Raw genomic sequence first — 27,897 nt, 5'->3', positions numbered from 1 at the left:
TACGGACTCCTGTCCCACAGTGGGATCTTAACTTGGTCCTCTCTAGGCTCACCGGCCTGCCGTTTGAGCCGCTGGGTTCTTGCTCCCTTTCCCACCTGTCATGGAAGGTCGCATTCCTGGTGGTGGTGACGTCGGCAAGACGGGTCTCTGAAATTAAAGTCTTGACCTCAGAACCTCCATACACGGTCTTCTACAAAGATAAGGTTCAGTTGCGGCCCCACCTAGCCTTCCTGCCATAGGTGGTCTCCAGGACATCTTCCTCACGGTGTTCTGTCCCAAACCACACAAGACCAGTGAAGAGAGGTGTTTTCATGCCCTGGACGTCCGGAGGGCCTTGGCTTTTTACTTAGAATGTACCAAGCCTTGCCAAAAATCGACTCAACTCACCCAGTTTCCTTACAGAGGATTTCCAATTGATTACCTAGTGCATAAGGACCTGTTATGACCTGGCGGGGGTTCCACGCTGCTGATTGTCAGAGCCCACTCGATGAGGGTGCAGGCATCTTCGATGGCCTTCCTGGCAAACATACCTCTCCAGGACATCTGTAGAGCCGCAACATCGTCCTCTGTTCACATGTTTACTGCTCATTATGCCATCACTCAGCAGGCCAGAGACGATGCTGGGCTCGGCAGAGCTGTGTTGCAACCTACGCATCTGTGCACTCCTACCCACTTCCAAGAGTACTGCTTTGGAGTCACCTAATATGGACTGGACATGAGCAAGCACTCGAAGAAAAGACAGTTACCTTTTCCGTAACTGGTGTTCTTCAAGATGTGTTGCTCGTGTCCATTCCACAGCCCGCCCTCCTTCCCCACTGTTGGAGTTTCTGGCAAGAAGAAATTGAGGGTGGGGGGAGCTGGCGGCACCCCTTATACTGCGCCATGTGGGCACCACTCCAGAGGGCGCCAGAGCCGGTCCCCCTACGGATACTGCTGAGGGGAAAACTTCCGGCACCAGTGCATGTGGAGAGCACACACACCTAATATGGAATGGACATGAGCAACACATCTCGAAGAACACCAGTTACGGAAAAGGTAACTGTCTTTTTCTGCCTGGTTGACATCCTTAGTTTCATCTGTTCTGTTTTTCTGGCGAAATTCTGTGCTGTGACTAATGGTGCACTAACTTTGAGTCTTCTGCATTTTTCTTGAAGAATACATAAACGAGAGGCTACTAATAACTGTTGGTAATATCATAGGGAAGCTTAACTGGAGAAAACAGTCTACTTGAATTCTTCATGCTAGAAATGGGTTTCTAGAAAAAACCCAGTACAAGGTTACTAGTCTTCAAGAAAGTACACCTCTACCCCGATATAACGCGACCCGATATAACCCGAATTCGGATATAACGCGGTAAAGCAGCGCTCCGGGGGGGGCGGGACTGTGCACTCCGGTGGATCAAAGCAAGTTCAATATGACGCGGTTTCACCTATAACACGGTAAGATTTTTTTGGCTCCCGAGGACAGCGTTATATCGGGGTAGAAGTGTATATTCAGGGGAATTAATGTAATCTTGTTGCAATGGAAGAAAGCTTTAAATCTATGAGTGTGGGTGAAAAAAACTATTACATCTTAAACTATACCATAATATGGCATAAGAGAATACATTTCTATTGACCAAAACATTGAAGTAACACACTGGTGAATCAGACTCTGTATTATTTTAGTCTCCCAATTTTCTAATATCTTCCCTCTTGTTGTGTTTGTATAACTGTCTTTACACATTCCTCAACCACTTTGGTTAAATGATTCATTCTGTCCTCTCTTTTGCTGCTTTTGTGTCTTTTCTATAAGCCTAATGGATTGTGTGTTCATATTTCCTTTCTCCTTCATCAGTCTCCAGTGCAGATTCTTTGTTGCCCTCGGATCTGTCATTATTCTTTCATGTTGCTACATGGAGCATTACTTACTTCTTCCTTATTCCTTTCTGTGGAATTGTAGTCTGATATGTGATTATGGTAATTTCGAAGGAGTTATGGGAATGTAGAGCCAAAGTAATACATAATTTTGGGCTTGATTTACTATTGTAAGTCCTTTTTAATAAACTTTGTGTGTGGGCAACTGAATATATTTTTTAAAATCTTTTGATGAAAGTATGTAGGTTAGACTCAGAGAGGAGGGGGCAGAGTGACACATGCAAAGCTATGTGGATGCTAACTTGAGGGATTTCATTAATGAACTTCTCAAATAAAGCTACACACTCTACCACTACTAAATGTTGTCCAGAACCTAATTTTTACATGGGATTGGACTAGCTGAACACCATGCTCCTTGTCCATTAAAGAAGTAGTGGTGGGCTGAGTTCTTGCTTTTCCAAATGATGCTGCCTGCAGCTGAACCACTTCAGCATTGCGCACAATACAGTAGCCAGGTAGTGTACGCAAGTTGAGAAACAGATACCTGCGTAAAGCAAATCCCGACAATGGGTGGAAATAATAATTTTTAAGAAAGCAAAAGGAATATTTGATACAACGAGCCAGAAGAAGGGAGGGGGGGAGCTAATCGGGCTAGAAACTATATTACTTGTCAGATGCAGGCATGAAGTGCTTCCTTCAGAAAAGCAGATTCCAGCATCAGAGTTGCAGGAGAACTAGTTGAAAACTGAGCCGCCTTGCTGAAGGGAGGAAAATGTTCACCATAGCATAAACTATAGTATAGAACGCCAACATGCTTCATTATTCTCTTTTTAGATTTGTTGATAGCTTGACCACTTTCATGCCTTGTAGGCTGGGAATTTCCCTGCAGCTTCTTAGCTAGGAATTGCATTGTTTTGGAAAACTTAAGCACAACTGGTGTGGGTGAATGAAAAAGCTTTTTGCATTCTATTCAGAAAGCTTATACTTGCACCTTTGCGGGGGGAAATGAATGAATGTGTTTTGTTCATATTTGTTCTGTACATAACACTGATATTTGAGGCAGAGGTGAAATCACTTTAGTAGTTGTAAAGCTTTAAACATATGAAGCTATCACACTGAGACTTATCATTTGCCATTAGAGCTTCTTAAAATGCTGAACTGTCTCTAGTTCTGGGTCATTTAACTTTGAATGTTCATAACTTTAAAGTTATTTAAACTATTTTCTTCAAACATGAATTGTGTGAATGTTGTGTACTGAGTTGTAGGTAAGGTTGTATAAGAAATTCTAGCTGGTATTACTACAAACTGTATTTTTATTAATAATTTATGTAATGGCAAAGGTGATATTTTAAGGCATACACATGAGAGTTGGAGGCAGAGTTAAGGTTGATTTTGAAGCTTACCTCTCATTTCCTGGCATATGATTGCTTGATTTCTCAATCTTACCATTAACACGCGTTTTTTGTATGAATAGACTAGAAGCCAAAGGAGTAAATGGGGCTCCATTCATGTATTCTGTAATTCTGCAGCCACAGAATTTGCTGCTTATTCCATGGCCTGTCACAGAAATGGGCTCCAGTGTCCAGTCTTTCATTTTTTAAAAATTGTTTCTATCTCTTATGGTTGTAGATAGCACCTTGAAAATATTAACCAGTTACAAATTTTTGCACTGTCATATTACTGAGTTTGCAGACCGCTTAAAATAATAGCTCTGAAAATGTGTGAGTTCTCTTCTCCAACAGCTGTACCTCCAGTTTACAGTTACGCTTTGTTTATACAAACATCTGGTATATCATAATCAGAAAATATGGGGACAGCATGAAAATGGGTTTAATATCAAAATAAATAATACACGGCTATTAAAAATCTACATTTTCAAATATAATTGAAGCTAATGTGCCTGATGCAGCCAGAGTTCTGCAGAATTCAGGTCCATTTTACCAGAGAATACATTGGGTTTGGGGTGTAATTGCTTTGAACTTGTGAAAGTGCTTTTAGTTTGCATCTTGTTCAAAACATTTACTCCACATCTTATATTTGTGTTTCAAAATATTGTGAAAATTATGCTGCTTCTTTCTTACCTCAGTTCCCAGCATTTCCAATGCTGATCTGGGCCTAGAGTTCTGACAGTCTTTTACAATTCAGTTCCATTGTAAGGCTAAGCAGATTTCAAGTCTCTTGTTCCTCCAGTTAAATAGCAACCATTCTATTAACAATAATTTCTCACATTTGAATCTGAAATCTTAAACTAGTAACTAAATATTTTGTGATGATTTTTGGCCATCTCTAAAGAAATGAGATTAGAAAATGTTTTGAATACTGACTTTTGATTAATATGCAGTCTACTCCTAAATTCCATGACAAGAAGTGAAATCTCAGCTTCCTTTCAAATGGTTCTAAGTTCTGTTGTGTGTGGTTCTTAGAGAGAAACTGAAAAACTCCTTTCTCCAAGGCACCTGTGCACAATTGTTGTGAATACTTACTGTCCCAAGCACAAAATTTACTTGCCCACCATTTACTATGATGATTAATAAGGAAAAACTGATTTTTGCTCACTTCTGCATACCCAAACCACCAGCCCCAATAACTCATACAGGTTATGGGGCAAATAAAAATTCATAACATGTTTTTTAAAATATTTAAATACAGTTTGGAATAATGTATTGATTTTGCTGCTTATTTTACATATTGGTCAGAAAATAAAAATCATTTGAGATAATGAAGTTCTCTGTTACTCCCTGAAGTGGTGCTGCTGTTGCTTTCATTGCCTAGTGAAGTTACAAGCCAGAGATAGAAGATAGCAGCTAAAAAGTTCTGACAGCCTTGGCGGTAACTCAAAAATTTAAACTGAAGGGAAGAGGTCAAGAACAAGTCTTGCAGATGCCACAAAGAAAGTTGAAATAGACAGAATGGTTTCTGGCATGAAATCTGTAAGGAACCTGACAAATGAGTTAAATATTTTTCAACATCAGAGGTCTTTGAAAAGTTGTTTATAATAAGTCTTCAGTCTATGCTTTGATGTTCCCTGTACAGAACTGCATTTTCACTAGTTAGCTGATCATTCATCCCTTTTTTTTAAAAAAAAGAAAAGAAGTCAAACAGCAGTAACAGTTTATAACTTGAAGGTCATCGTAATATGATTCTACTTCAGCTGCTCTGTGCCAAGAGCAAGGATTTCCCAATACAGCACATAAATTCAAAATACCTTGCTACTTATAGGAAATCTGTTCTCTCACCAGGAAGATAAACTTAGACCCACACAAGAAATAAAGATAAATTGTTAAGTAAACTGGAAAAAAAAAAAACAAAAAAAACTTGTCTGCAAATGGTTCTGCAATACCTCCATTCTGAAAAATTAAAGGTCTTTCATTGAAGCCCTGTATTTAATTACAATATACCAGTACTGTTCACTGCTCTCTATACTCACTTCCTGAATTGGTATCCCTTTGTAGTCTCAATTTCAAGATGAATTTGTCTTCCAGACCAATGCATTCCATCGATGTAGCATTGTGCTAGAGAAATGCTACAGGTTGATTACCAATAGTTTCTATTCTTCTAAATGTCAGGTTCTAGAAACCCTTATCTTAAGTTGGTTTGAATTCTGAGTAGGGATTGAGAGAGGGGTTAGGGTTACAGTGCTGCTTGTAAGCCAGGGCTCACTGAAAATACGCACATCCATTTTCTGCACTGATGAATCAGATCTGGTTTGTGTGAATACAAACCAAGGAAAGATTGCAAAATTTTGTCCAAATTGATCATTTGTCATATCACTAGCAATGAAATCTTTTCACAACTAGGATGAATTTCAAGGAGGAAGGTGACAAAATAATTTAACTACTAGAAGTTACTTCAGTAGTTAAGTTGCCATAAGCACTGATTTTAAAATGTGCATTCTAGAGCAATACCACCGAACAGCTCACACTGTTGCCGCCAGACATGCCTGAATGACATGGTTCGTTGCTGGTTGCTGTAGGGGAGGTATTTACTTTAGCGATGTGTTGTTTCATTGTGCTCAGGTAGTCTTCAGCAATTAGTCTGTTCTGTATCTTTTTACTAACTAGATTGTACTTCAGAATTTAATTTGGTCTTGTAAATTGCAATCCATGTCTTATTATTATTATTTTGGGATAGCTATTTGGCCTTTTAGCAAAAATAATGCTCAAAAATTGGAATGTTAGAACCTGATTTGATAGAACTGGAATGTTGGCCAGGACACTTGACAAAGATTAAAGGCCTCACAGAACGGCCAACTCTCATGATAATATTGCAAGTCTGATGTTAGGTGTTATTTAAAACTTTTCATTTCACAAACTGTTGTCACTCTTTCATTACTTTCAATAGAATTGAAGCCAGGTTGCCATCATTCAGATGACCAGTGTTTCCCTAGGCTTTTGCACATTGAAATGAGGCTACTATTATTTCAGTTGACCAGCCCTCATTCTCATTATGCATGGAACAGGAAGGAGACAGTGAGGGAACAGGAGATATAAGGATGGTGGTGATGGGAATAATTAAGAGGGATCAAGGGAATGCTGGAGGACAGACTGTGAGAAAGGGTAACAGGAACAAGGTAATATTGGAGGGCAGGCATGGATTATGTGAGGGGCAGAGTTCAATTGGAGGATAGAAGATGGCAAGAGCAGGCATGGAGAATGGGAGAGTGGTGAAAGCTTTGATGAGAGGGAGATATGGAAGACAGATAGAGAAGGAAAGAGAGACAGATCTCCCACCTCAGAGAGGCTAAAATTTTGTCACGGAATCCTGCTTCAGCTTCAGGGCTGTGGGGCAGGAGCTGTCAGCCAGCGGGGGCGCTAGGGGTTCGCCTGGAGCTCCTGGGCGGCGGGGACACCCCCACACCTCCTAAGATGCTGCTGGCAGCAGTGGGGACCCCGCGCTCTCAGCCACTGTGGGTGTGGGGAACCCTGGAGCCCCAAGCAGCAGTGGATGCTGGACCCTCCTCCCTCCCCATTTTGTCACAGTTATTTTTAATAAAAGTCAGTGACAGATCAGGGACTTCTGTGAATTTTTGGTTATTGCCTGTGACCTGACTGTGATATTTAATAAAAATAACCGTGACAAAATCTTAGCCTTAATTATGAGGGAATGACAGATCAATCACCACCTAGCAGTCAGAGGGAGGCTTGCCCTTCTGTTTTTGTATTTTCACATGCAAATTGGATATAAGGGTATTCATAGACTGAAAGGTCAGAAGAGGGACCATCATGATCATCTTCTGATCTCCTGCAGGCCACAGAACCTTACCAACTCCTCAGATAGACCCCTAACCGAGTTACTGAAGTCCTCAAATCATGATTTAAAGACTCCAAGTTACAGAGAATCCACCATTTACACTAGTTTAAACCTGCAAGTGACCCGTGCCCCATGCTGCAGAGGAAACTGAAAACTCCCCCAGGGTCTCAGCCAATCTGACTTGGGGGAAAATTCCTTCCCAACCCCAAATATGATGATCAGTTAGACCCTGAGCATGTGAGCAAGACCCACCAGCTAGACACCTGGGAAAGAATTCTCTGTATTAACTCAGAGCCCTCCCCATCTAGTGTCCCATCTTCAGCAGTTGGGGATTTTTGCTATTGGCAGTTGCTGATGGGCCACATGCCATCGTATGCTCAAAAATCTCCAGACAGGCAAAACGCAGTATTTTTAAAGTCTTGTGATGGTTAAGCCAACACCACAGTAATGGATAAAGTATAAGAATTAAAATAGAATAGAATGTCAGTTTTTTGAGTACTGAGCCGTAACTTTTGGAAGCTTGAGGTTGCCAATATTAGGATAACAAATGTCACTGGATGTTTAAATTCCACCTAGGCAGACACCAAAGATTGACACAAGTAACTTTGATTTAATACTGCACTCCAGTCGGGTTTTTCGGCTTTCAAATCGTGTGTGTGTGGCAGTTTTATAAAAACTGCTCAGTAACAACAGCGACTCAGGGTATGATTAGTGCACATATGTTCCCATTTTATTTTCTTTACTGATAGTTGTCCTAAGGGTCAACAAGACTTCTATGGTGAACTCAATACATGTTTTCATAGGATTCTGTGATTTTTTGTGTGTGTGTGTGTGTGTGTGTGTGTGTGTGTGTGTGTTTTTATTTATATGGCCCCAGTAGTGTGAATGGTGTTTAGAGATAAGCATTATTGTTACTTGCATAGATGGGAAAAAATGAAGCAGTGTAACTAACAATGCACAAACAATAATGGAAATTTTATGGATAAAATTAGGCACCAGACTCTGTTCAGTTTTGTGAATGCATTAGGAACACAGACTGACAACTGAAAATTTGCTACAGCATTCAAGCAGTCTCATGTGTGATGTGAATGTTCACAGACACCTGTGTTGGAAACTTCTCACCAAAACTCGCTTTATGCAGAACTCTTTGAAAAACCTTCTGAATGCTGCAGATATGTCTTCCTGAGCTCCCATTTCCCTGCTAGTCCTAAAATGCCAGTGTTCAAAGGGTTAATACGATCTTCTAGAAGTATTTATTAAATGCAGAATATTTTTGGTTGAGACGGAAAAACTTTGAAAGAGAGCAAGAGGCGAAAATAATAAGGAATGTTAATATAAAGGCGGCAACAACAACAGTCCTTTCCTGGTTGGGGGTGGAGGGCAATGTTTGGTCAGACTGCCTGGGGAGTGCACTGCCCCAGCAGTGAGGAGGAGGGAGAAGAGGGCATGCCTGAGAAATGCTCCCTCCACTGTGGGTGAGCGGGTGGGATGTTAGCTGGATCAGAAAAAAGTTTGCTCTGCCCCCGGGCGGTGATGGTAGAATGTGCATTCCCAAAGATGCCAGATACCACTCCTTTTTCTTGGGTTCTTGCATCCTGTTGGTAGACTGGGGAGAAAGAGTAGGAGCTGATTTTTCCTCCCCAAACAATTGAAACTTTTCCCCCAGGCTTCAAGACTCCTTTGTCTCTCCAGCTGCCCCACTCCTCCCTGTAGTTCTAGATAGGGGACTGTTTCCAGGATGCAGTGGGTCTTACTGATCACCTGGGTTTTGGGATCAGGAAGGAATTTTTTCTTATTGGGCCAAATTAGACACGGGTCAGATGAGTTATTTGCTTTCCTCGCAGCACTGTGGAGGTGCAGTTCGGATAACAAATAGAATTTGGAATTCTAATATTAAGAGATAATATGGGTATGGGTAGTTTGTTGCAAATGCGGCCAATGCAGATAAAAGCTAAAAGGACCAGCTCCCAGACCATGTGCTTGTAAGGAGAAGGGAAGGCCAGAATTCTTTGCAGACCAAGCTTTTCTCTCCTCTCCCCTCTTCCCACCACCACCCTTGGTACCCTTTATAGCTCCCTGAGTCCTGGCACTAGGCTGCAGGGTCTGCCCTGGCTTATTGGTTATGTAGGGAGCCCTGCAACCCCACACTGGACCCAGTTAAATGCCTGGTTTTTGAGATGGGTGGTCATGTTCCACCTCCAACCAATGTTAATAAAGTTGCAGCCTATTGCTTAAAATCCATTCCAGTGTGTGTCTCATGCAGCAGGGTTTAAAATCTCTGACTTAGAAACAGAGTGGAGTCTTCAGAAGAGCCCAGCGTTAGCCTAACTTCACTCCCACTGAAACTAATGGGAGTATTACTATTGAATTTAGTGGGAGTAGAGTTAGGTCAATGCTAGCATTGTTGAATATCCCAGAGGGGAAGAGGAAAAATGAGGTATTTGGATTTTTTTTGTTTTGCTCCTTACAGGACAACAAACAATCCAGCCCTTTCAGAAATTCTCCCATACATCATAAAGCTGTAAAAAAGGAAACAAAATCAAGTCTTAAGCAGCCTAGTAGATAAACATAGCTGGGAATGTGCAGGTAGCATTATAGTCACTAGAAAGAGCCTGCATTCATAAAACAATACAATTATATTGATCATTCAAAGGAAAAATAATGGAGAACTACAAGTTCTATAGAGTTTAAGTGCATTCCTGCACATACAATTCTATAATTAATTTTAATTAAATTTGGTTCTTGACCCAACATATGAGACTTTCCTGTGTCTGCAAACTCCTCTGTAATTTGGGAACCTGTTAAATTACTCTTTTGTATATGATCTTAAATTGAGTAACTGTGTATAAAAGGTTTCATTTTGCTACATATTGTTGGGGCAGCAGTTCAGATTCCCCACCCAGTTTAATCCTGTTTAAATAACAGTAATGCCAATATTTTTCTAGCTTGCCACTGAATGTTGTTCAGGATGGTATGCAGTGACTCAGACAGTTGAGCTCTTAAAATACTGCTCTCCAATTAAAAAATAAAAAAGGGTAGGAGGAAGAGGATTGGAGGTGGACACAATCCTTGTGTCTTATTTAATAACTTTGCCAAATGGCAGAGAAACTGAGGAATTTACATACTTCTAAAACTATTCTAACGTTTCAGATAATACTAAAATCTAAGCCTTCTAATAAGTTTGTACTAACTTGTTTGCAAAACATTTTTCTGGCAAATACTTTCTAACACGTTTCCTCTTTTTTGATAGCCATAACAAAACGAAGCTGTACATGGTGTTCAGATAATAAATGGTTGAATAGCATTCAGCTTTCTCCTGTGCTTTAACGCAACTCTGCCACGCTACATTTGTTCACGGATATGTTGAATATTATATTTAATGAATGTACAAATATCAATTTGTCCTAATGTTTTTTTCTTCTCTTTTCCAGAGTGATAGTCTTTCAAGGTATGTGTTTGATTTAAACAAATCATTTATTTATAAAACAGAAACCTTTTTGACTCATATTCTATTTTTCAAGTTCTTAATTTACAAATCCTACTTTGCTCTCAGTAGTTGGTTAGGTTAAGCTCTGAAAAAATGTTAATGCTGTAAAGATTTAGTATGTTTCATATAGAATATAGCAATAAAGCCATAGGATTGACTTTTTACACATTCAGGCAAGTGGGAGATTAGAGGCGACCTGAAGATATGTCCAAAATGTTGTTTTGGTTATGTGCTGAAGTATTTTATACTGCACCTAAAATATGCTAGGTACTTCGCAGAACATAATCGATCCAGACTGTGTCCCATGCAGTTTACAATGCAAAGCTAAGATTTTCATAAACTGTCTCAATTTTTGGATACCCAGTTTGAGATACTATAAGGGGCTTCACATTCAGAAAGTGCTGCCTCCTCTGAAAATCAGGCTTCTTGAAGTTTTCTCAAGATGTTTACCTGTCAGAGAGAAACAAATCCTGCATTCCTCACCCCTAATAATGTGCATTTCTAGATGTTCCTTATGTACAAAAACATTTCTTAAATAACAATGAATGTATGCGAATATGACTTGGCCTTTGGCAAGCTAGTGCCATTGCTCTTGATCGGTGGGTTGATACTGAATATGGAGCATTCCGCGGTGTCATGCTCAATGGGGAAGCAAAGTAGGCTGCATTCAGTAGACCTGAAATGCAAAGTCAGTGAACATTAGAAATAGGCTGAAAATGCCACTTAACTCATTCATTTGGAGGATTTAATCTTAAGGAAGTAATATTACAAAAATCTTGAACTATGAAGTCTTTTATTTGCAGTTGACTCTTTTTTAAAAGAAACCTGCAAAGGAAAAAATGGGTGTGTACTCATTGTAACTGCTTTATGATAAATGGCCTGAAAAACTTCTTTAAAAATAAATAGACAAAAACAATCTACTTTTTTTAAAAACATTAAGAAGTCAGGTCCTGTCTGTGCTAGAAACCTCTGTGTTAAATGAGGATGTTACAACAGCTGAACCATGCAAGTTGAGCAATGGGAAGGGGAACAGATTTTTGGTCAGATTGTTTAAAGCCTTTTGGATTTTTGTGTGTGTTAATATCTATTTTACTTCAATGACTAATATTGACTAAAAGAAGCCTTTGTTAAAGGAGCCGTGCTGCTTCTGGTAAGGTAGCTGAGCTCACAAATAATATCCTGGAGAATTCCCCGAAGTCCTCCAGTAAAACTGGGAAGACCAGACTCGACTTGGCAGATCTTTTTGAGGTTAAAATAAAACCAAAAAAATAATTCAGTGCTTATAAAAGATGAATAAGCAAAGAAAAGTTCTTTTAAAAAAATCTTGACAAGGTCGTCTTCAGAATCATGCAACAATGTCTTGAAGGAATATATTTTAATTCAAAAGAAATGTTGACATAGAAGGCTAATGTTTGTACTCCCTAAGCCGTACTTGACAGTCAGAAAACCTGTTTTCATTTTAAATAAATCTTAGTGTTGAGTGGAAGAAAGAAAACTTTAAAAACCTGTTTCCACCAGTTAGAGAGGGGATAGGAGATAATGGTATGAATAAACTAAGTATGCGTGATATACTGCACCAGGTTAGCAATGTTATGAAAATAATGAACTTTTCTTCTTTTAAAGATACGATACAGGATCAATCAGCACATCATCAGGTGACCGTTATGATTCACTGCTGGGGCGGTCTGGGTCACAGAGTTACTTTGAAGAACGAAAACCATATTGTGGTAGGCTAGAAAAAGAAGATGCAACTGACTTTAAAAAGGTATCTGGGCCAGTAGTTCTGATATTAAAATAAACTATTATGTGCGTTCTTCCTCCTCCCCCCCCCCCCCCCCTTAAATTCTGTCCTGAAGTAATCAGATTACTCGCATTAAGTCCCAAATCTTGCCTCAGCCTAAGGCCTGGTCTATACTACTGGGGTAAGTCGATCTAAGTTACGCAACTCCAGCTACGTGAATAACATAGGTTGATTTACTGCGGTGTCTACACCACACTGGGTTGACGGGAGAAACTCTCCCTTCGACTTCCTTACGCTTCTCATTCTAGTGGAGTACCAGAGTCGACAGGAGAGTGATCAGCAGGCGATTTAGCGGGTCTTCACTGGACCCACTAAATCAACCCCCGGTGCATCAATCGCCGCAGCGGTGATCCCCAGTAAGTGTAGACATACCCTAAGTAACTCAACTTGGAACTCCACAGAGGCAAAGGGGAAGAATCGTATCCACCTCCCTGGCTATATAGTAGCTTCTGGCCCTTGCATTCACCTCTGCAAGAGAAGGGGAAGGTCCAGAGGAGCCAAATGCTGTTTTAATGACACCACATACCACTACCTTGGTCCTTGTGTTGTTAGAATTGCTTGATATCTATAATGGAGCCTTTTATTTGGTGCACTTGCTAGTACAATGTAAAATCGAGTCTTGTTGAAAACTAGAAGAAACTTGTGAAGAAATGAGCAACTGTTCAACTTATTGTCAATGAGAGATTTTTTTCAGAAGGAAAATGTTTCAAATTGTTTTCTGTATTATGGAAATATAAGGTAAAATTATCACACATTTCTTCTTGTCTGTAATATAAAAGACAAAAGTTTCTCCTTTCAGGGAATTTAAACATTTTACGTGTGGAAGCTAGAATTTTCTTATAATACTACTAACGATACTTTTGTCACCCTTATGAAATTGTACTGTATAATTTAATAAGGGATAAGCTAGTAATATTCTTAAGAAAATGCCCTAAAAACTAGTTGAAATGATATTGTTTCTGCAGGTGTTTTTGAGCCATTCAGTGGTGGGAATACGGTTCTCTATTAAGTTGGTTCAGAACACACAGAGAAAAGTACTGTTCTGTTCTATAGAACCTCTGAGTATAAATTTATTCGTTCTTTTCATACAATTAAATCAAGTTTTAGAAGAATGTAGCCCCTTATACATTAAGTAATGCAACCAAAAGAGATGCACATTTCTTAAACCTGTCTAAATTTTCTCTTAGCTTTACGAACAGATTCTAACTGAAAATGAAAAGCTGAAAGCACAGTTACATGATACCAACATGGAGCTGACGGATCTTAAACTACAGTTGGAAAAGGCTACTCAGGTTTGTATTCACACACAAAGCAAAGTCTCTGGCTGGTAAAATGGGTAACAAACCAGAAAATCCTGGAAATGGAATTCACATTTTTTTCAGGTGTTGGCTTTACCTTCTCTTTTTCTAAAAGAATGGGGTTAAGTACTGCAACTGCCATTGTTGCTGGAGACGAGGGAAGGCCAGATGGGTCTGGTCGCCTAATGCAAGTGTTAATTGTTAAGGAATCAATGAATCTTGCCGGCATATATCTTAAGTAATTTCACTGCAGGGAGGAAGGTGTAAAAACAGAGAAAATGATTCCACATTGTTGAATTACGTTTATGTTCAAAGTATCAATGTTTAACTTATGAACTGATTGATTTATAAACCTGATGGCAGGTTGTTACAGACTGCCATGCTGTCACTGGCTGATTAGACATCCTGTCTTGTGGTTAAAGAGCAAATAGTGCAACTCTAAATAGGTGCAGATAACTGCTCTCAAATAACAATGTGGCATATGGTGATATCACATCTGTAGATTAATAGTAGGTTTCTTGTTAAAAACTATTGTAGAAAGAATTGATAAATAAATATCTGTACCCAGTATACATCACTGTAGTATCTAAGGGCTTGTCTACACTACTGCTTAAGTTGATGTAACTTACCTCGCACAGGAGTGTGAAAAAGTTCCTCCCTCCTTCCCCGAGCGATGTAAGTTGCATCGACTTAAAGCGGTGTCCATACCACTGTTATGTTGGCAGGAGACGCTCTCCTGGCAACATAGCTTCCGCCTCTGATTGAGATGGAGTAATTAAGCCGACGGGAGAGTGCTCTCCCGTAAGCATAGCATGTCTTCAGCACTATAGCAGCTGCGCCAATGTAGCGCAGTAGCATAGACTAGCCCTAAGCATCTCAAAAACATCAATGAAATCATTGATGTAACACCCTTAATGGTAAGGATGTATTAACTTACTTGTCCAAGGTCACAGAGGACATCTGTGACTGAGCCAGGAACAAACTCTATTCACTTTTATACCATTCCAGAACCTTAACTACAACACTGTCTCTCAGAATATAGGTATTAAAGAGTTTCCTGGGCATGAAATTAAATACTATGTACAATTGTATGATTTGATTTCAGGAATACAAAAAAGCTTTTATTTGTTTAATTCTTTGACTTTTGACTTTTCTTTGACTGTTAAGACCATAAAGAGTCAAATTATAGATTTTTATTTTTTTTATTGTTTGCCTCCTATATTTTATATTGTTTTTCCACCATAAATCCCAAATTTAATTATTAACATTGTATTTCAGAGACAAGAGAGATTTGCTGACAGGTCACTCTTGGAAATGGAAAAAAGGGTAAGTTTCTGCAAAAGATCTAGTGGATACTTTAGTTTGTTTTGTTTTGTTTTCCAACCCCAGGGTGGATATATTTTATTGAACTGATTCTTATGATTTAGATGTTCGGTTTGTAGGATGCAAAGTGGCAATAAATGTAAGGTAGCATTATAGACAGTAATACTTCTTTTAATAAGTTGTCCTCAAACTGTCAATTATATTAGAGAGAGAAGGTGGGTGAGCTCTGTGTGTGTATCACAGCTCTGTTCTACCTTGTATTTAACTGTGATGCTCAGAGTATCTTTCCCAGACCTGAAGAAGGGCTCTGTGTGACTCAAAAGTCTGTCTCTCACCAACTGAAGTTGGTCCATTAAAAGATATTACCCCACCCACCTTTTCTCTCTAATATTCTGGAACCAACATGGCTGCAATAACACTGCATACAATACTCTAAGTTAATTATATGTAATATAACCACACATGTGGTGGTGATGTAGTAAGTTGCACCATTGACTTCCACTTCTGTACTCTGCTTGTTAAACAGTTTCTCCCAGAATTATGTCTAACATTCCATATCTCTAAGCGGCTTCAAACAGCTTCATTAAAAAAAAAAAAAATCTTAAAACTTTCTCCTCGTTTACTTAGGATCTGATGTCTTGGAACTTTCCAGGGTGAAAAGCAAGTACGAGATGTCTCATTGGAATCTCCTTTTATCATCAGTAATAATGCTGATACCACTTGGGGGAGGGGAGGAGAAGAAAATTGATGGGGGTATTTTTTTTTTTTTTAAACTGGCAGAGAGGATCTGTTTGAAGCTGTGCAAAGGCTGGGAATTTTAGTAGTCCTAAAGGAGATGGATTTGTAGGCAGAGTGAAGATGAGGTTGTTGAAAATACAGATCACTCACATTCTGTGAGAGATAATATGTATATTTGTACACAAATGTATATGTAAGCAATAAGGCCAGGTCTACACTACCGCGGTAGTTCGACGGCTCACAATCGAACTTCCAGGTTCGATTTATCGCATCTGGTCTGGACGCGATAAATCGATCCCGGAAGTGCTCGCCGTCGACTGCGGTACTCCACCTCAGCGAGAGGAGTACCGCGGAGTCGACGGGGGAGCCTGCCTGCCGCGTGTGGACCGCGTCTGAACCGCGGTAAGTGCGAACTAAGGTATGTCGACTTCAGCTACGTTATTCACGTAGCTGAAGTTGCGTACCTTAGATCGAATTGGTTAGTGTAGACCAGGCCTAAGACACAAGGTTTAAAATTATGGTCATACTGAACTTTATGTATGACACAAACTTTTAATTTTGTGTCTGCATTTCCATTATAAACTCATTTTTTCAAAGCTAATAACTTAGCTGTAAAAATTTCCTTTGAAATAAAAGTTTGGCTCTTCTCAAGAGCAACTTTTTTAAAAAAAAAAAAGCCAAATTCATTTAAATGGTTTAAGCTGTTTTTAAGGTATAAAAAGAAGAGTAGTGAGGGGAGGATTTTTTGTAGTGTTAGTTTCGTTATTCTTAAAGTGAATTATTTATATTGGAATATTATATGGATCCCTTAAACTTCCCTTTTGCCCTCTGCCACCTAAACAAAAACCAGACCAAAAAAACCCCAAGCCAACCCTGCAGCTATATATAGTTTTAATAGTATACAGGAGTACTAGATCTAGAAGTTTAACAGGAATTATTGCAGATTAAGAAGCCACTTTTAGTTCTACAAATCTTACCAATGATAAAATAAAAATTTACTTGTTAGTTATGGTAGGGAACCCGGGAGGTGCAGAAATGCTCAGCTGCACTAACTGACTGAAATTCCACTATGGTAATTTAGTGAATGAACAATGCATAAGGAAAATAAGGCTCCTGATATGCAGCGATGAAGACGGCTTTCCTTACTGTTGCATTCATTCATTACTGCTTTCTCTCCAGATAGCTCTAACAGTTTGTTTGCACCTTCTGTCCCTCAATTCTTTTGACCCCTGAGGTAGCTCTCATCTTTTTCTCTGGGCAGTGATAATCACCTGCTTTAACGGGCATTTCCTTTGCCACTGTGGTCACACAAGTGGAATTTATTACTTTTAATTATGTATATCATAGGTGTAATGGCACCCGTTTTTTAATATGCGTTGCAATTTATTTACATGTGTAGTACATGATACTCTTGTATTTCAGTAGCAAAATTCCTGCTTTGCTCTCGGTTTCTAAAATAGGCCATTGTATTAAGAGACTTAGTGACACTATGGCCTGGTCTACACTGGGGGGTGAGGGGGGATCGATCTAAGTTACGCAACTTCAGCTACGTGAATAATGTAGCTGAAGTCAACATACTTAGACCTACTCATCACGGTGTCTTCACTGCGATGAGTCGACTGCTGCCGCTCCCCCATCAACTCTGCCTACGCCTCTCATGGCGGTGGAGTACAGGAGTTAATGGGGGAGCGCTCGGGTGTCGATTTATCGCGTCTAGACTAGAGCTGAGTCCCCCCCGGCGCTCTGGCCGCGGGGGGGGGGGAGCCGAGCCCCCGCCGGGGCTCGCCGCCCTCCTCCCAGGGCTCCGGCCGCCCTCCCCCCCGGCGCCCTCCCCCCTCGCCTGGGGCGGCGAAAAAGCCAGAGCCGGCCCTGCATGGAGGAGACTTTTTATCCAGTCAGTTTCACTGTAGAAATGTTACTCTTGTACCAAATTTATTACATAAAACACAGAGCAGGTCAAGGGAGCAATAAAGGTTGTGATAGCATTACTGAGTAGTTGAAACCTAGTTGGCTCAAGGAATGGAGTTGTTCTTTTTATTTTACCAACTCAAACTTAACTCTGATATATGAGGAACATTTTTTTAAAAAAGAATTTCTTTGATTATACATTTTCTCCTTTTCCATTTCCCTGCTTTCTTTTACGGACGCTCCCCGACTTACGCAAGTGTCCCATTGCGAAACGCCTTGCGTAACTCAAATTTTGTGTAAGTCAGGAACGTATACCCGACCATTCCCCCCCCCCCCCCCAAAAAAAACTTTCTAGCTTATGGAACTTATGGAACTTTTTCCGTAAGTGCGGATTTGTGTAAGTCAGGTTTGCATAACCCGGGGAGCGTCTGTACTTTAAATATTAGTTATTTCATCTGGTGCTCAGATACCATTTTGAGAGTAGTTTAAAAAAAAAATCCACCTTTAATACTTATTCTTTAGCTGAAGAAGCAGTTGTGTGTGACATCAATTCTTTCCTACCAGCAATGTCACAGAGGAATGAGTTCAGCAGCTGAATCGACAGCAATAGCCAATGAAATACTAAAGATTCTTTTTTTCATTCAAATATTCTTCATAATAAGAAAGTGGTATGAGGATAGAATTATCTCTAATTAGCTTCCCTTTCAAAATAACGTTGTTATACTCTAGAATTTAGTTTATTAATAAAAATCCCACTTCAATTACTTTTTAACTGTTAGCAGTAAATAAAGATTGGCTATCCAGAAATATACTAGACACCTTTATTTAGTAGAATTTTTTGTGTATCATTTTGAGAATTTTTAAAGGTACAATTTTTCACATGCAGCACAAGCCTATACATAAATGAAGCAGTAATCTAAAACTCATGTTCTACTTTGCCAAGTATAAGACACATATTTTACATAAAATCAAAACTTGAGGATATATACATATAAAAACAGAACCGGAAAAAAATGAAATAGTGGGAGGGGCTGGAAGAGATGCAGGGTTGAGAGGAGGTAGGTGTTACTATAAGGAAAAGCTAATAGAATCGTTTGGGCTATGACCCATTTTCAAGATGAGATGTACCTTTCTTCACTAATGATAAATAAACTTATTAAAACTATGTTTTATAGTACTAGCCTAACAATTATTCTAGAAGTTGATTCTGACTAATACCCCTGCCAGCCCTAAAAAAAAAAATCAGTTTCTATGCCATAAACTGATGATTCATTGTCAACATGGTTATCTGAGATTAGTTACAATGTTGTAGGAACTGGGCCAGTCCTATGAAGATTGGGATGGGTAGCACATGTCTCATCACTGCTAGGAGATCCCGGCAATATTTAGGCAGAACAGGGTTTCATTTATAGCCCTTAACTTGGTAATGTAGGTTAGGCATGCTTTTGGGCATTCCAAGTAGTACAGTGAAAGTTGTTTACCATCACAGAATAGATGAGCCAAAACTGCAAAATTTGGATCTGGATCAGGATTTCAAACATCATCTTGAAGTCTCCCCAAAGTGTGGGGCTGCTCAGATATGAGTATTTGGATTGGGGACATCTCTACCTTAGTTATTGAACATAATCCATATAACCCAAGGATGCTTCTTGTTTGGAGGCAATAACTGTGTACTGGGGTAAACCAACTCTTTGAGGTGAAAGGTTGAGGTGTTTATAAACCCAGAATATGATTGCTACTGATGTAATAGAGAATATCCTCAGGTTGTTCATTTTTATACTGAAGTACATCTTCTCACAACTGCATTCTGATTACTGTTAATTCCTCAATAGTGCTTGGCTATAGCCTGTCACCTTACGAAACCCCAGACATCTCATTATTTTCGCAAACCCCTTTGGCCCTCTCCTGCTAAAAGTAATTCTTTTTTAAATTTAATGGTATTTAATCTTTGAAGCGGTTGGGGAGAGCGTCAGAAGTTGTAGTGCCTGTGTTGTTAGCATGTGGATAGAGAGTAGCCAGGAGAAGTATCCATGGCCCTTATTCAGAATACAGGATTTGCATACTGCGGTTAGCTGAATCAGAAACTTCATAATTGACAAACAAGCATATAGTGAGGGATTAGTAAAGCTAATTTTTGTGCTCTGACTGAGATTTCTTTTAGGTAGGATTAGAGAATTAGATAAAAGCAAAACTCTAATTGAAATTTGAGAGAGCTGATGCTTTACATGATCCAAACATTACTATGTCAATAGATATGTCTTTTATTTTGGGGAAGGGGAAAATGCATGCAATGTTGACCTTGAATGATGGTTCTGGCTTTTTCTGAACAATAGTATGGCTTTGTTTTTTTATAACTGCTATTTACTACTTTTTTAAATCAGACCTTTTGTTTCTGAGGGAAACTTACTTTTTCAGTGGCACCTGGGGAGGACACTTCATAAATAAAACTATTAGATTAAATAGAGTTGAACAGCACTAATGCACTGTAATTAACAGAAGATTTTTGCAATTGGCAAGCAAACAAACACAGGGTTAAAAATCAAGTATACAACAGAGAATGAAGTCTTAGTATTATGAGACTTCAATACATCTCTGGACTAAATCTTCACGGAGAAGTGAGGAAAGGTTTTTGTTGTTTTTATGGGATGCACAAATAATGATTTGACTTTAATCCTGTAACTTAAAATTAGTCCAACAGACATGGAAATTTTAAAAAGAACAACTTCCTGAAAAATATGGCTAATAACTAGGGCTGTTGATTAATCGCAGTTAACTCACATGATTAACTCAAAAAAATGAATCGCGATTTTAAAAATTAATCGCGATTAATCACACTGTTAAATAATAGAATACCAATTGAAATTTATTAAATATTTTTGGATGTTTTTCTACATTATCAAATATATTGATTTCTATTACAACACAGAATACAAAGTGTACAGTGCTCACTTTATATTAGTTTTTATTACAAATATTTGCACTGTAAAAATGATAAAAGAAATAGTACTTTTCAATTCACCTCATACAAGTACTGTAGTACAAGCTCTTTATCATGAAAGAGTAACTTACAAATGTAGATTTTTTTTGTCACATAACTGCACTCAAAAACAAAACCATGTAAAACTTTAGAGCCTACAATTCCGCTCAGTCCTACTTCTTGTTCAGCCAATTGCTAAGACAAACAAGTTTGTTTACATTTACGGGAGATAATGCTGTCTGCTTCTTATTTACAATGTTACCTGAAAGTGAGAACAGGCATTTGCATGGCACTTTTGTAGCCAGCGTTGCAAGGTATTTACATGCCAGATGTGCTAAACATTCATATGCCTTTTCATGCTTCGGCCACCATTCCAGAGGACATGCTTCCATGCTGATCATGCTCATTAAAAATGTGTTAATTAAATTTGTAACTGAACTCCTTGGGGGAGAATTGTATGTCTCCTGTTCTATTTTACCTGCATTCTGCCATATATTTCATGTTCTAGCAGTCTCGGATGATGACCCAGCACATGTTCGTTTTAAGAATACTTTCACAGCAGATCTGACAAAACGCAAAGAAGGTACCAATGTGAGATTTCTAAGGCTAGATACAGCACTCGACCAGGGTTTAAGAATCTGAAGTGCCTTCCAAAATCAGAGAGATGAGATGTGGAGAATGCTTTCAGATGTCTTAAAAGTACAACACTCTGATGCGGAAACTACAGAACCTGAACCACCAAAATAGAAAATTTAACCTTCTGCTGGTGGCATCTGACTCAGATGATGAAAATGAACATGTCGGTCCGCTCTGCTTTGGATCCTTATCGAGTAGAACCCGTCATGGATGCATGTCTTCTGGAATGGTGGTTGAAACATGAAGGGATATATGACTCTTTCGTGCATCTGGCACATAAATATCTTGCAATGTCGGCTACAACAGTGCATTGCAAACGTTTATTCTCACTTTCAGGTGACATTGTAAACAAGGCATGGGCAACGTTATCTCCTGCAAATTGTAACCAAACTTGTTTGTGTGAGTGATTGGCTGAAGTACAACTGATTGGACTTGTAGGTTCTAAAGTTTTAAATTGTTTTATTTTTGAATGCAGTTATTTTTTGTACCTAACTCTACATTTGTAAGTTCAACTTTCATTATAAAGAGATTGCACTACAGTACTTGTATGAGGTGAATTGAAAAATACTATTTCTTTTGTTTTTTACAGTGCAAATATTTGTAATAAAAAATAAATATAAAGTGATCATTGTAAACTTTGTATTGTGTCGTAATTGAAATCAATATATTTGAAAATGTAGAAAACATCCAAAAATTTTTAAATAAATGGTATTATATTATTTAACAGTGCGATTAATTGCGATAAATTTTTTTAATCACTTGACAGTTCTACTAATAACTGGTCAGTATTTCTATTAACTAGTGAAAGCTGCTAAAATTGCTGTTTAAATGTTGCTTCTGTAAGTTGTGGTACAGGGAATCCAGGGTTTGCTTTTTTTCTCCATGAGAAAATAGTGACACGTAACTGTAACTGTGGTTTTGTTTTTTAAAATGTGCTCCCACTACAGTAAGAAGCTTGTTTTTAAGGACGCTTCTGTATCATAGAAACAACTTTCATTTTCAGGACACTTATTAATCAGAATTCTGCTATTTGCATACCAAACAATTTACTAGGTCAGCCAATTAAGAGCCCCTCTTGTGTAGCTTGGACCAGTGTAGATAAAAAGCAATTATATTTTTTAAAAAACTTTTTTTTATTTAAATTGGATTGTTTTATTCAAATTAAAAACCGGTTTGTTTTTAAAAAATAAACCTATTTAAAATTAAAATTTGAAATAGACAATCTATTTTAAGGCCTAAACTTACTATAATCTATTAAAATCATTTAAATACCAAATAGTACGTTAGCCAAATTTTAAAGAAAGACATACCACTGAACTCTTGGAAGTCACTGGCAAAACACCTGGAACCAGAATTTGTTGAAGTGCTAAACTAGCTTTCACAGCATAGCCTCTTCTGTAGGTGCAGAGAGAATATTTTCTTCATTTCAGTTTATTCAACTTGTTCAGTTCAATGACTAGTTCATTCCAAGTTGAAACACCAATAGGGAGCTAAAAAAGCAGGAAAGCTTGATTTCCTCTTCTAAACTATGAATACAAATTAGGTGAGAAAGCATGAGATCTGCTAGTTCTAAAATTTTGAAGGACATGGTGACCATGGACACCGGATGGGGAGGGCTAGTGTTCTGAGGTGGCCCCAAGCATTCTTTCATGCAGGTGTTTGGTTGGCTAGTTCTTGTTCACATGCTCAGGGTCTAACTGATCACCATATGTGGGATCAGGCAGGAATTTTCCCCCAGGTCAGATTGGCTATGACCTTGGGGGGTTCGCCTTCCATTACATGTGGGTGTGGGTCATTTGCCAGGATTATCTGGGTATACACTACTTAATTATTTCCCCGCAATTGCGGGACCTTGGGCACTGGTGCACCTCACTCCCTCCTATTCTCTGCCGGTGACACACAATAGTCTAGTTTCCTATGGGCTGCAATATTTTGGTTGGGTTTAGTATGCGGGTGCTCAGTGGCAGTAGATATTCAGGAGGTCAGACTACATGATCTGGTAGTCCCTTTTGACATTAAACTCTGATTATGACCAGAAACAATCAGTTCAATTCATTAATTAGGCATAACACTTCCTTTGTTTAATAAATCAGTTTTAAATGCAAAACATGTTTTTATAAACTTTTAGATAATCACCATTTTCTAACATAAACATGTTAAGAATGTGAATAAGCGTAAATAAGCTGTTTTAAGTAAATCTTAAATTAATGTATAGATATAGCATATCCTCCTGGTTAGCAAAATTAAGCACCAAATCTAGTGTAAAGGCTACATTTAGTTGTAAATCAACATTTTAATTGGTTACCAACCAATGAAAATCAACCTTTCTTTAGAAAAAAATAATGAAGTACAACTGCAAAACACAATTAAAATTATTTTAAATCAGTGTTTCCTGCTTGCTGATTTAAATCATGATTGAAATTGGTTATTTAAATTGCTTTGATTTGAATCAATCCACCCTGGCTTGAACTGTAAAAACTTAATGAAGTCTGAACTGTATTTAATTGACCACTAGTTTCTAAGAGCTCTGGTAATAAATGCTACCCTTAAAAACTAATACACCTCTACCCCAATATAACGCGACCCAATATAACACGAATTTGGATATAACGCAGTAAAGCGGTGCTTCGGGGCGGATGGGCTGCGCGCTCTGGGGGATCAAAGCAAGTTCGATATAACATGGTTTCACCTATAACGCGGTACGATTTTTTGGCTCCGAAGGACAGCGTTATATCGGGGTAGAGGTGTAATAGGTAACTGATGTAACTCTCGGTAACTTGGGTTTACTATTTGCTTGGAATTATTTTATTTGGCTTTGTTATTTTGTTTTTGTTATTCACTTGCTTACTGCAGTTAACTCACTGGTACTGATAACTATGCCTATTATTATCTGTCAGTATCATCTTGTCAAAACACAATTCTCAACTCAAAAGAATTAAGCAGAATAAACTAAGGATACTAACAACTGCAGTAAATGATTACTTTGCTAAACCTTTAAAGTTATTTGCTAAAATGGGGAAATATGTCTGGGAAATAACTTCACTATGATTAAACTAAATTCAAATGGTTTGTATCTGAAAGGTGACCGGCAAGAGTCAGTATCTACTGGGCGGTATGATCTAACCAAAGTTTTACACACCTCAGTTAATGCTGCTTGCTGTTTTGAATAACACCATTGTATGCAGATATAAATGTACACTTTGCAATAATCTGTTGCTTTTGCCTTTCACTCTTTGAAAAATTGGAATGTAAAATATTGAATATGGCAACTGCTTTTAAATAAGACCCACTGCATTGTCTTACACAAGGAAAGCAATCATGATATCAAGTCTATTGCCTGCATTGTTAAGCTAGAATATATTACGGGAATGAACTTTTTAAAAAAAAAAAAAAAGTGTCTTGGGAAGATTCTGAGAGGAGACAAACATTTCAGCTATATTTGCTTGTCTATGAAAGCTTATGCTTTTTGTGCTTTTGTTTCTTTTAGTATACTTGTTTGTTTCTGATCATTTCTGCATTTCTTGTATGTTAAATTATCACAAAAGCCTACCTGAGGGAATAAATCTGAACAAAGGATACTTATAAACTTATACCCTGTCCAAATTAATGTACAGGAAGAGATGGGGTGTATTTTGAAAAATTTAATGAATATCTTAATCTCTCATCCATCTAAATTTTTAAATTTTAATGTGAACGAATTTTCTACACATCACTGGCATCACAAGTCTCCTGTACGCTCTGTGCTTCTAGTTGTTTGGTCTTTGAAACTTGACATGTATCACAATGTTCACCATATTTACAAGAAGTATTAAAAATGCAATTTGCATTGCTTACCATTAACGCCACTACTTTGATCTAGGAACGAAGAGCTCTAGAAAGACGGATATCTGAAATGGAAGAGGAACTCAAAGTAAGTGTGTCACGCCATTTGTGACAAATTCTGTAAAAGTGTGCGTTGGTTGTTAACATTATTTGTAAGGTGGAAGTTTTCCAGCTGTTGGCAATCTCATTGGAGAATAGGCAAATACATCATTTCCCTGAGTTTCCAACACAACAGAATCTCTTGTGCAGTAATCTGCAATTCCGTTGCTTTTCTGTTTGCAAAGGATATAATAGCAAAGGGTGATTTTTTTTTAAATATATTATTATTTTTTAAAGAAAGTGGCTGAGATTTACAAGTTTAGGGTGGTGACCAGGGAGAAAAGTCAAAGGTTTCTACGGTAGTGATTTTTTTTTTTAACTTAAACCAAGGGGAAAAGTGAATCACTTTTAGAGGCTGAGATGATATTGTATGGTTTTCACTAACTTCTTACAGTAGTGCGAAACGGAGGATTGGCCTATGCGATTTTTTTTTTTTTAAATATGACTTTAACCTTGTAGTTTGAGTTAATTTCTGTGATTTGTTTTCTTTTCTTAAGTCATGATATGGTTGCATGTACAGTTTTTCTCCCTCCAAAGTTTACCCAGTTTAGGTCCTGAGTGATATGATTTGAGCTAAATAAGGTTAATCCAGGGAGTTGACAATATATACATTTTTCATTATATCCATGGACAAAACTCCAGAAGTGAGCCAACCTAACTGATGATAAAATTAAATTATACCAAGGAAGCAGTTGGAATGTGGTGAACTAGAAAACATCTTTGGATGCTATAATTTTAGAGAGACACCACCAGTCTATTGACAGCCAGTATTCACTATTCTGTTGCTAAAGGGTTTCTTCTAAAACACATTTTTGAATTCTCTCTGCTGCTCTGCAACAGCACTTACTTCCAGATACTGTTCTTTTAAATGCATACATGAGTTCTTGCTGACATCATGGATGATGAGAAGCAGAGAAGTATACAAAAGACAACCATGTTGTTTTATCTGCATTAGATTTAGAGCCAAGTATGCGTGCCTTAATGGAGGACAAAATAATATTTGGGACAGAAAGCAAACTACAGCATGGGAAAAAATTATCATTCTTCTAATGATATATTACCAGTTTTACAAAGTTCTTTATTTGCAGCCACACATTAATGTTTTTAATTATAAGATTAACTCTCACCCTATTGTTTGCTGTAGTGTCACGTAAGTGTCATGTAGTGTTAAGCACATGATTATTTGCAGATTGCTGAATAGGAAATTTAGTCCATGTAATTAGAATTTTAAGTAAAGAATTCCAGGAATAACTCTCATTGTTAATGCATCCTGAATTGTTCTGGAAAGCTGTGACTAATCACTGGCTGTTCTTAGATTACATTTCAAGAATGTGCCACTTTTTGATCCTTTCCTTTCACAGCTAGTTATCTGCTTTTAACATGACTGTCTCTTTTGATTTAAGTTTTCTTTCAGTTCTCCTCATCTGTGGTTTTTTTAAACATACTATACTTGGTTTTCTCTTGTTTTCACTCCTGTTTCTTTATGATTCCTGCAGATTCAATCTTTGAGACATTTAAATGAGCGACTGCTGGCCGAGAATAGGGCCTTGACCAGAGTGGTTACAAAGCTCTCAGGGTCCTGTAGGCAACTACGTTCTGTGGACTTGTAATTTCTTCTTTCTTCATTTTTTCTCCTTTGAGTAGCTTGGCAGGTGTTGAATTTTAGCTAGTGCTTTGGCAGCACTTTACTATTAATGCTTGTGTGTCTGAAGATTTACTTATTGCTTGATTACAGAAGTTTGGCTTATGCATGATGTCCAGTGTCCCAGCTACTGTTCCTTATTACAGACACATTGGTAGGATTTGATATTATCTTTACTAGCATCATATCTTCTCATTTTGCATTGAAAGACGAATCAGAGGACAGTTCAAGAAATAGGTCTGTCTTGGCTTGTACAAGATTCTTGATTGTAGTTTATTTATAGGTTATGTAAAGTTGTGGTGCCCCAAAAGGCATGGCTATTCACACAGGACTTGAACTAGCATTAGGTTTCCTTTGTTTTGACTTTTGTACAAGATGCAGAGTTTGAAAATTGACTGATCTCAAGATTTCCAATATATTTCCAAGATTTCCTCTCTCCACTATAGTTAACTTTTATAAGACTGACCCAAATCAAAATTGTACTAGTGAATATATGAGTAATGATTTCAGGATTATGGACTCGATTGTTTGCATCAGCTATTCTAGTTTTTACATTCCAGTATGTAGAGTTTTGGTATGCAAAAAAGTCATCTTTTCTTCAAGAATATATTTGAATTTCAAGACTTCTTATGTATTTGTTCAAATACTTTGTTTAGTTCAGGTCTGGCTCAGTTGTGCTAATATTCTTTTTATCAAACTAGATTTAGAATAGGCTTGAAAATCTGTAACTGTAAACCAAAGGAAATCTGAGTGTTGATTTGAAGATTACAGATGTTATACCTGTGTGAAATCCAATTACAGGGGACATCTGTGAAAAATCCATTTGGTGGCTACCTTTGAGAAAACAAAATTTGACGCATTCCCCTGCCCCTTCTCCACATGCCAAATCTTTCAGCCCACTAGCCCTTTGTCCTTGATAGAAAAACTGTGCACGGCTGAAGCTCTGAGCCCTGTGGATCTGGGCCAGATGAAAATATATTTAAAAATGGCTCTCACACCATCATCATTTTTTTACACACACACACACACACACACACACACACACACACACACACACACA

The 27,897-nt window shown here is 38.2% G+C and overlaps 1 protein-coding gene across 6 annotated transcripts in view; it reads left to right on the top strand.

Annotated features, from left to right (window-relative positions):
- Positions 1 to 27,897, top strand: part of PPP1R12A (protein phosphatase 1 regulatory subunit 12A) — a 200,349-nt gene that overhangs the window by 167,117 nt on the left and 5,335 nt on the right. For 4 of the 6 annotated variants that reach the window (XM_024196693.2, XM_024196689.2, XM_024196692.2 and 1 more), the window contains 6 exons: positions 10,538 to 10,554; positions 12,217 to 12,358; positions 13,582 to 13,686; positions 14,971 to 15,018; positions 25,134 to 25,184; positions 26,692 to 26,801. In XM_024196693.2, coding sequence (XP_024052461.1) covers positions 10,538 to 10,554; positions 12,217 to 12,358; positions 13,582 to 13,686; positions 14,971 to 15,018; positions 25,134 to 25,184; positions 26,692 to 26,801 — 473 coding nt within the window. The remainder of the gene's footprint in view (positions 1 to 10,537; positions 10,555 to 12,216; positions 12,359 to 13,581; positions 13,687 to 14,970; positions 15,019 to 25,133; positions 25,185 to 26,691; positions 26,802 to 27,897) is intronic. The other 2 variants (XM_024196691.2, XM_024196688.2) reach the window with 1 other exon arrangement.

Source organism: Terrapene carolina, unplaced genomic scaffold (assembly GCF_002925995.2).
Source record: "Terrapene carolina triunguis isolate 2854851 unplaced genomic scaffold, T_m_triunguis-2.0 Scaffold68, whole genome shotgun sequence".
Classification (NCBI taxonomy): domain Eukaryota; kingdom Metazoa; phylum Chordata; order Testudines; family Emydidae; genus Terrapene; species Terrapene triunguis.
The sequence above is the reverse complement of the archived record's forward strand: the minus strand, read 5'-3'. Positions and strand labels throughout refer to the sequence as shown.